This window comes from Chenopodium quinoa, unplaced genomic scaffold, assembly GCF_001683475.1.
Source record: "Chenopodium quinoa cultivar QQ74 unplaced genomic scaffold, ASM168347v1, whole genome shotgun sequence".
Classification (NCBI taxonomy): domain Eukaryota; kingdom Viridiplantae; phylum Streptophyta; class Magnoliopsida; order Caryophyllales; family Amaranthaceae; genus Chenopodium; species Chenopodium quinoa.
The window spans coordinates 340,981-350,624 of record NW_018742879.1 but is presented as its reverse complement, the minus strand read 5'-3'; the positions used below and the strand labels follow the sequence as shown (position 1 = coordinate 350,624).

Genomic DNA, 9,644 nt, shown 5'->3' with positions numbered 1-9,644 from the left:
CTATTTTGTGCGTTAATTTGTAAATTAGTAACTTAAATTAAGGGGTTTTTAGTGGGTTATTTTGAGTGGTTTGAACTTTGAAGATTGTTGTTATTAATAATTGTGGTGGATTAAGAGATGAAGATGATTGTTTGAATGTTATTAAACAATAACCTAGAATTGTAAAGTATTACAAACTCAGTAGTTTTTGTTTTTATTTTCTTTTTTGATATAAGTATTACTCCATATTTGCTACACACCAAGTAGAACGATGAATATAAGGGCGATTTTCCTTAATATTGTTAAAATAAAAATTAGTTCCTTCATTGTTTTGGTGTTTAAACAAATTTCTCAATACAGTCAAAGTAAAATCGGAACCACTAATGGTATTAGCGATTTAAAAAGGAAGCTGACTAAGGGGAAAGGGAAGCTGATTTTAATGAAACGTCAAAGACATCTTTCTTTAATAACAACCGGTCTCTTTTCCTCCTTAGTAAATGACCAAATTCTATGCAAAATCCAGAGGACTAAAACAATGTGAGAATTCTAGATTTTAAAATTTAAAGACAATCGATTTTGTGAGAATTCTAAATGTTAGTGGTTCATACGTATTTACTAATTTAGTGACTGCCTTGGTGAACTTTGTATATTAATACTAATGGGGTTTTGGATTGTTAATAGGGCTTCTTGATGGAGAAGGATCGTAGTTGGATGTATGGTAGATGTGACATAGAAGAATTCTTGAACGGTGTTTCTGAATTCTGTAAAAGTGCTTTAATAAATCAAGCTAAAGCAGGAAGAGATAAGTTTTATCGTCCTTGTGTTGATTGTAACAATGTAAAAATAATTAGTAGTATTGAGGTGATTAGAGAGCATGTACTTCGCCGTGGGTTTAAACCTTTCTATCACGTATGGTTTTGGCATGGTGAAGCGAGCATAGACTCAAGTGTAACTTTACCACAAGACATGAAGTCCATTAAAGATACATTAAGAGAACACCTGAGACATGAGATGGAAAGTAAGTTTGCTATAATCTTACCATACTTGGGCATGCAGGTAAAGGCAGCTTATTGCTTATTGCCAATTTTTTTCCACTAAACATATGTATGCCTATAATTAAGCAGTTATGTTTTTTAGGAAGAGACACCTTGCAAACTTTTGTACACAGGATCATGTACCATTGATAAATTGCGTATGGTGGCCGAGGGCAATGCACAACCACCAAGTGAGCGCTTACAAGTCCATTTCCAGTCAATCCCGATGGGATACTTTGCAATCGAAGTATACAAAGTTCATGATGGTTTCGAGGATTTAACAGTTGCAAGGCCTAGTAAGGACTCTAACATCTTAAAACTGCGCGATGCCATTGGTAGTTTGATACTATGGCTGTGTGCATGGTTGAGGATTTCAGCCGAGGTAATTATATTTTGCTATAAAAAACTGTTGGAGATACACACATCTTGTGGCATGGTTGTTTATTTGTTGATTTATTAATGTACTTTGTAACTAGACCTTACAGAAAACAAAAGCTCCTAAAAGAAAGAAAACGGATACACAAGCTAGCAATATTGGTCCACAATTAGGAGATTTGAACGAACAAAGAAATCAAAAAACTGAGATCAAAGGGTCGATAAAGACTTTACTTGTTGGACTGAATGTGCTTGGATCTCTCAGTAAGGCATGCAATTGGTTGCATATAAACGTTTGCGGGTTGCCTGATGGGAATCCTATTGCTGTTGATCTGACTAAGTCTTTCTGCAACTCTCCTGAGGATGCAAAGACATGGATATTTAAAGCTGATGTCTCATTGTTCCTCTCTGGTGATATGGTTACATACCAATTATGCAAGCTTTTGTAAGGTAATATTTTTATATTAAAGATATTTAAGAGTATTAATGGCATGTCAAAATTTCTTTATTATTGTGTTTGATTGTGCATTCAGGTCACTTCAAGAGCACTTGAATGGATGTGATTGTCAGATTGGGTGGTTATGTCCGGAACAAATTTCTGGTTCTAATAGCTGGACCAATGTATGGAAAGTCCGTGATTACATCGATAATGGTATTAAAGAATCAATTCATGTTGGAGACAAGTTCATCTTTGCCCCATACATTGAAAAGTATGTCTAATTATACGCTTTAGTAGCTTAATTGCACATGAAAATTGATTATAATGGTATCAAACTATGTTGTATTTGTAGTGCCCATTGGTCGCTCCTTGTGATATGTGTTACAAGTCATACAATTTATCAATTCGATTCTATGCGTCAAGTTCCACCAAGATTCATAGTTGTTAAAACACCATTGAATAGGTACCTTTGGTATTCAATTTATAAATATCTACTAATCTTTGTATACATGCATGTTATTTCAAATTTTCAACTAAGATTGATTGGGATTGTGCAGTGTGCTGAAAAAAATTAATTACAAAGGTCTAAATAAAAACGTTGTTCCTCAATGGAAATCTATGTAGGTAGGTAATAAGTTTTTTTTTAAGAAATATCTCAGCAATTTAAGAGTCATTGTTTACATATGTATCCTTCTTAATCTGATCGTTATGTTTGTTAGTGTGAGAAACAAGAGATTAGCATCGAGTGTGGCTACTACATGATGAGATTCATGTATGAATTAGCCACAAATTGCAAAGAAGCTGAGGATTTAGAGAAGGTATAGTTTATTGCTATTAGTTATATTTGTGATGGTGATTTTTATTCATGTCAAGTTTGCATTTGGAGGTGTGTAGGGGTGGTCAATAAATTTGCCTAAAGTCTGTATTAGCGAAGTTGTGTCAAATAAGGTTGGAGGGAGTGGAAAACAAATCATTCAAATGGAAGCTAATGTGCATGTAAGAACACAAGTTCACCCATAATTTCCAAAACTACCTAATACAAATCGAATTGAATCTAAATAACTAAAGAAACCTAATTTTAAATACTGTTTTTGTTCCTTATAGTCCTTTTTCACCTTCCTTTTTGAGGTTGTTCCATGGTTCATTACATTTTCATATCATTTATTATTTGATGAATGTTTTTGGCCTTCAGACCTTATTAAAAATACTCCTTTTGTTCCTTAAAGTCTTTTTCACCTTTCGTTTTGGGGTTGTTCCATAGTACATTTCATTTTCACGTCATTTATTATTTGATGAATGTTTTTGGCCTTCAGAAGCTAAATATTCTTTTTGTTCATTAAAGTCCTTTTTACCTTTTCGTCAAAAAAAAAAGGTCCTTTTTACCTTCCGTTTTGGGGTTGCTCCATTGTTCATTTCATTTTCATATCATTAATTATTTGATGAATGTTTTTGGCCTTCAGAACCTAATTTTAAATACTCTTTTTGTTCCTTAAAGTCCTTTTCCTTTCGTTTTGGGGTTTTTCCATAATTCATTTCATTTTCACCTCATTTATTATTTGATGAATGTTTTTAGCCTTCAAAACCTAATTGTAAATACTCTTTTTGTTCCTTAAAGTCCTTTTCACCTTCCGTTTTGGGGTTGTTCCATAGTTCATTTCATTTTCACATCATTTGTTATTTGATGAATGTTTTTGGCCTTCAGAACCTAATTTTATATACTCTTTTTGCTCCTTAAAGTCCTTTTCACCTTCTGTTTTGGGGTTATTCCATAATTCATTTCATTTTCACATCATTTATTATTTGATGAATGTTTTTTGGCCTTCAGAACCTAATTTTAAATATTAAATACTCTTTTTGTTCCTTAAAGTCCCTTTCACCTTCCGCTTTGGGATTGTTCCATAGTTCTTTTCATTTTCACATCATTCATTATTTGATAAATGTTTTGTTGGCCTTTATACCTTATCCCCTATGTTGGACTTACTTTGTTCCACACTCTCCCACAACCACATTCACATTCCCATTTGTAAAATAAAAATGGATCCACGTTTACATTCTTTTACTCTTGGTAAGTGTTTCTATAGAACTGGGAAGAACATTAGAAAACGTAAAGAATATTCATATTTGACCTCAAATAAGCTGGAATAAACGTAGGTAAAACAAGTTCGCATTGAATTTTCTAAAACCATAAAAAGAAAAAAAACAAAAAAAGTTAAGATTGAACTTAAATGACTATAAAGATTAAAGAAACCTAAATAAACCAAATTGATCTCAAATAAGTTAGAATTTACTTAAAATGAACAAGCTCACCTAGTCAAATCAAATGGAAATAACTCAAAAAGAGCTTAAACAAGCCAAAATTACATCAGATATGCAAGAAATTGTTTGAAATGGAGAATGTTTGCCTATGAATAAGCCCAAATTTCTACCTTTTAAAAAGTACGACTAAACTCTTATACATAGTGGTAAGACGATTATGCCCTTAAAATGTTTCTTTACATATCTACCCTTTAAAAAAATATGACTAAACTCTTATGAATAGTGTTGAGACGATTATGCCCTTAAAATGTTTATTTACATATTTATCCTTAATCAAATATATTTTCTCCTTTTTTGTTTTAAACTTAATTAATTATTATTTCCACCTTTTAAAAAAGTTTGAGACAACTCTTACGAATAGTGTTTGAACAATTATATTTTTTAAAATGTTTATTTACTTGTTTACCCTTATTAATGTTAATTACCTCATTTTTGAACATTTAAGAATAGTGTGCAAACATTTATACCTCACAATTGAAGTTATGATATAAGGCCAAATCGAAAAAGCTCTATGGTTATGTCTAGCTATGGCGCTCGCATCGCGCGCGTTAGCCACCCTAGTTACCTCAAATATGTAAGAAGTTTCTTAAATAAAACAGGTTTTCCTACCAATTACCAAAAGCATCATTTACTAGTGAAATTACTTAACATTAACATAAATAAGCCAATATGAACTCAAATGATAAGGTAAAAGTTACTAAAATTTTAAAAGCTCTCCTTTAAACTTCCAAAACCATCAAATGGAAGTAAAATAGAATGTAGATAACTTACAAAGAGCCTTTAAACCAAAATGACCTCAAATTACTTGGAAGTTTCTTAATAGAATAAGTTTACCCATAATTTGTCAAAACCACCAAAAGCAAGTTGATTGAGCTTTAATCACTCAACATGAAGATAATTAAGCCAAAATGACATTAAATAAGTTTGAAGTTGCTTAGATAGAACAAGGTCATCTAGGATGTTCCTAAATCACCCATCGTATGTCATATTAAACTAAGATGATTCAATATGAACATGAATTATCAAAAATGACCTAATATATGCTAGCTATTCCTTAGATTGAACGATCTCACCTATAATTTGCCTAAACTACCAAAATGAAGTGAACTCGAACATATATCACCCAAAAAAACCTAAATTCAGCAAAATGACCTCAAATAAGCTAGGATTTAATTAAATAGAACAAATTCTTCTATAGTTTACCAAAACCACCAAAAGCAAGTCTTTAACTTAAGTGATTATACAAGAACATAAATAAACCAAAATGACCCTTATTAAGCTAGAAGTTGTTTAGATCGATTAAGTGCACCTATAATATTCCAAAATCAGCTAAATAACTCAAAATGGAAATTTGACCCTTTAAGTGCACCTATAAGGCAAATGGAAATTTGATGACTCAAAATGATTGTTTATATCATAACCTACAATATTCATATTTCTAACTTAAGTTTTATTTGTTTTTATGGTGCTCTTACTTATTAGGTCTTCAAGATATTATGGAAATCGCCAGTAGTGCCGTTTAGCAAAGAGGAAATACGTAAAGTTCGAGACATTTGGGCTACCTACATCACTGATAGTTGTCTTTAAAGCTCGATATTGTAATGACTCTTTTGGTTTCTCTATGGAGCAACTTTGTTATCCTATGTATATATGTCAAGTTTGCAAAATTGGTGAATTTGTGTGTGGTGGTGGCTGATGCTGGTTTGTGAGGTGGAAAGAGGTGGTGCTGGTTGAAAAGGTAGTTGCAGCCCTTGCAAGTGGTGGTAAAAGTGCTCCAGTTCATCTAACAAACCAGAGCATATAACATAATTAATGCTCTAATTTAAGTGCAACCGAAGCTTTTGATGTCTAATATGCTTCAGTTTATTAGAGGAAGCAGAGAAATTGATGTTCTGAATGCATGAGTTTTTTTTGGAGGAAGCAGAACAATTGATGTGTTACATGCTCTATTTCATCACAGTCTGTCTTTGGAATCTTAGCAGTTTGCACCGTGTAAGCACATATGTATTTTTCTACAGAGACGAGTGTGACCATTTTATCTCACAGCAATATAATGTCCTATTTCACTGTCTTGATGTCTCTGGCCTTATATGCATTTTTTTTGGGTCTGAATTATATAATTTCTCTTCTGTAATCTTTGTCCGTACCTTTTATCGTGCATAATTAATCTGATCAGGCACTTAAGAACACGAGTTGTAATTAACTTAAATGATAAAAAATTTTGTATGGGATCACTCAGATTACCCCCATTATATTTTTACCTCTTTAATCTTCTTCAAAGTATGGTTGTGTTCTTAAAAATATCTATGAATATAGGACAAAAATCAAGCATATGGCTACTGAAATTAGGAATGTTTGTAGTCATATGTCTGCCCCTATATAATTGGTCCATGTGATATACAGTATCATATAATAATTTGATGCTGAACCATTGCACACAAATTTGGTGTTGCATGACTCAATAATATTCCACAAGTATGTATTCCCTTTGTTCAAAATTAATAGTCACGTTATTCACGTCAATAGAGACCTTTATTTGTTTGTCACACCCTTTAATCTTTTCAACAACCATCTTCAACTGCATTCCTCTGCCTCTGATCTCCTTTCAAAATACAGCCTTAATAATCTCACACTTGATCTTCCTGACATCCTTGAACGATAGATTTCTGCGGTTCCGCCATCAGTCACCAGTGATCAGGGGGCTGTTTAACGTTGTATTGTTCTTGCACTGAAAGGATAAAAGGTATGCCATTTGTACGTACTATTGTTTTTATTTGTAGGAGGTATTGGTGAGTGAAAAGATTTGGTTGCATTATTGCATTTATAATATAGTTCATTTACATTATTTCATTTAGCAGTTATGATTAAATTGCATTATTATTTCTCACTTGTAATGGAACCTGTAATGTACATTATTTATTTAATTAATTAATTAATTTATTTGGTAAAAAGGAACTAAGAAAATTGTGATTATTATAAATTTATAATATTTGTCTACAAAACATCATAAATTACGATTCTTCAAAAGAAAAAAAAATGATAAATTAAGAGTGACATAACACCAGAAAGTTGATACAAATTATAACCAACATAATGTTTCAACATCTCAAATTAAAGTTCATATATGGATTAATTGGCTAACTTGTATTAAAAAAAATGTTTTTTTTATTTTTTTACACAGTGTTTAATTGAAACTTTCAATAAATCAAAGCAAAATATAATGAAAAAAAAAGAGGCCTGGGATTGTTGATTTGCTGAGGCTTGAGTCAGAGGAGCAAGCTCTATGTAGGCTCAAGTTGTGTGCCTGAACTGGTGCTGGGGACTAGGCCCGGTGATCATGAGATTCTCGTGGAGCTGTCATTGGTGAAGGGTGTGGAGACATCACGTCGCACACCCCCCATTAGGATGTTACAATCAGCTGACAGTCATCAAAACCTGAAAAGAATATGAAAACCTGAGTTTGAGCCTAATTTATATTGCACAAATATTTACAATTTACTATAGGACTGAAGGAAAATAAAATCAGAAGAGCAGAGAAAGTAGTGATTAGATTGTAAACATCTAGTAGTCTAGTGTTTATCTAGTACTTTGCATTGACCTTTGGCATGGCTTCAAATTGAATAGTTGATTTTATGCATTCGGATGCATAAATTCTATGTTATTAGTCATTATATAAGCGTTGTTGCATAAACTTATCATTGCAGAAAAATGCACTGGTTGAGAAATAGCAGATCTATAAATATTGGTCTGAATTCCTTACAATTTAGCACCAATTCTTCAGGAGTTTGAGTAAATTCTGACATATAATATGGGAACATGAATAATGTCTGAATTTCTATGTTATTTCTATGTTCGGTGTCACCTAAATTTATCACTGCAGTTATGGGGAAGAAATGCGAAGGCTGTAAAATTGCGGAGAATTATAATTATTGGTCTGAACTTCCTGCAACAAAACACCAATTCTTCAAGGTCATGTATGGCGATTTTGAGCACCAAATGGTAGGAAAATATGTTATGAAAGCAACTGCACTTATATTATTAATATATATTAGCTCACTTGATTGAATTTTTTGGTGAACATTTCTTGCAGAATATTCCTCAGAAGTTCATGGAGTGTTTCAAGGAGAAACTCTCCCCGTGGTATACACTTATAGCGCCAAGTAAACACAAATGGAAAATCAGACTCTCGAGTACATATGATGAAAGGCCATTGGTGTTTACAGATGGATGGAAACAGTTTGTTCGTGACAATGGAGTGGAAACAAATGACTTCTTAGTGTTCCGTTTTGTTGGAGACTCCTCGTTTGAGGTGTCAGTGTTTGACAAGAGTGGTTGCGAGAAAGAGGGTTGTCACTTTTCCATTAATTCCAATTCAATCTCAAGAAGATTCTCTTGTACAAGTAATCTCCACATCAACCATGGTAGTGTGGCTAAAGAAGAAATTGAGATTTGTGACTCATCATCAGAGGATTATTCTTTGTGGAAGGAAGACGAAGAAGAGACTGAGGATGTAAGTCATGTAATAACGGAAGAAAAGAGGGAGAGAAGAGGAGGCTCAAGTGAAGGTAATGCAAACTAGTCATTCCTCATTAGAGTTTGTCTATAATTTGAATTCATATATGTATTACTGTATTATAATTTGATGGCCATGATGCAGGAAAATTTCCTCAAAGCCAAAAGTACTTCATATCGAATAGGCGGGATCTTAAACCTGGAGAAAAGAAAAGGGCTTCCAAGATGGCAGAGTGTTATAGGCGCAGCATGAAGGATAATAAGAGAGTGTTTCCTGTGTTTCAGATAACCATGCTGCCTACACATGTTTACAGGGGATTTAATCTGGTTTGTTTTCGTTTATATATGCAAAATTTGTGGATTTTCTTGGCTGTTTCAATATGAATTTGGGTGGATTTTTTGTTTTTGTTTGCAGACAATCCCAAAGGTATGGGCAAATAAGCATATGATCAAGGAGTCTCACGAGGTGGAGCTGCGTGTCCCAGACTCTACAAAGGGAAGTTGGAGAGTCGGATGCAGATGGACAAAAGGAGGATCCATACAATGCCAACTCAGATCAAAGTGGCCGGTATTTGTGCTGGAAAACAACTTGGAGGAGCACGATACATGTGTATTTGAGCTGATTCAGAAAGGAATTTCAGATGATGTTAGAACTCCCATCTTCAATGTCCACATATTTCGCACTGTTGACCACATTGTTCCCTTGACTGTGTCAACACGTATGGTCTAGCTTCGAGGAAAACGTTGCAAGCATGCTATCTCTCTCACCCTTTGTTCTGCTAAAACTATGAGCATTGTTTTTATGGATACTCTATCGAATTGTGTGTGTGTTAGAAGTCCCTGATGACTGATTACTACTACTTTCATAAATCCATGTTTATTGGTTGCAGATGTAAGCTAGAGATCTTAGAGAGGAGATGATTCTAAATCTACTTCATTCACCACACCCCTCTACAGATTCTCTCTTAAATGCAAATATAGTCCTTCAA

At 33.4% G+C, this 9,644-nt stretch overlaps 2 protein-coding genes across 3 annotated transcripts; both read left to right on the top strand.

Moving 5' to 3' along the window:
• Nucleotides 1–665: 665 nt before the first annotated feature.
• On the top strand, nucleotides 666–2,231 carry LOC110726219. Its single transcript, XM_021905685.1, has 3 exons — nucleotides 666–1,395; nucleotides 1,490–1,838; nucleotides 1,922–2,231. The coding sequence occupies exons 1-2, from the start codon at nucleotides 1,174–1,176 to the stop codon at nucleotides 1,835–1,837; spliced, it is 570 nt and encodes a 189-aa protein (XP_021761377.1). The 5' UTR covers nucleotides 666–1,173; the 3' UTR covers nucleotide 1,838; nucleotides 1,922–2,231.
• A 4,437-nt stretch (nucleotides 2,232–6,668) lies between these two features.
• LOC110726333 (B3 domain-containing protein Os12g0592300-like) lies at nucleotides 6,669–9,644 on the top strand. 2 transcript variants are annotated; one of them, XM_021905796.1, is made up of 5 exons: nucleotides 6,669–6,886; nucleotides 8,024–8,142; nucleotides 8,234–8,708; nucleotides 8,801–8,982; nucleotides 9,071–9,644. In XM_021905796.1, the coding sequence occupies exons 2-5, from the start codon at nucleotides 8,026–8,028 to the stop codon at nucleotides 9,383–9,385; spliced, it is 1,089 nt and encodes a 362-aa protein (XP_021761488.1). In that variant the 5' UTR covers nucleotides 6,669–6,886; nucleotides 8,024–8,025; the 3' UTR covers nucleotides 9,386–9,644. The 2 variants fall into 2 exon arrangements, with proteins under 2 accessions (XP_021761488.1, XP_021761487.1); XM_021905795.1 differs by lacking the exon at nucleotides 6,669–6,886 and having other exon boundaries at nucleotides 7,887–8,142.

Coding starts and splice junctions, on each gene's coding strand:
- LOC110726219 (XM_021905685.1), top strand. CDS start 1,174: ATGGTGGCCGAGGGCAATGCACAACCACCAAGTGAGCGCTTACAAGTC. Junction 1,396..1,489: donor GGTTGAGGATTTCAGCCGAG/GTAATTATATTT, acceptor CTTTGTAACTAG/ACCTTACAGAAAACAAAAGC.
- LOC110726333 (XM_021905795.1), top strand. CDS start 7,981: ATGTTATTTCTATGTTCGGTGTCACCTAAATTTATCACTGCAGTTATG. Junction 8,143..8,233: donor GCGATTTTGAGCACCAAATG/GTAGGAAAATAT, acceptor CATTTCTTGCAG/AATATTCCTCAGAAGTTCAT. Junction 8,983..9,070: donor TTTACAGGGGATTTAATCTG/GTTTGTTTTCGT, acceptor TTTTGTTTGCAG/ACAATCCCAAAGGTATGGGC.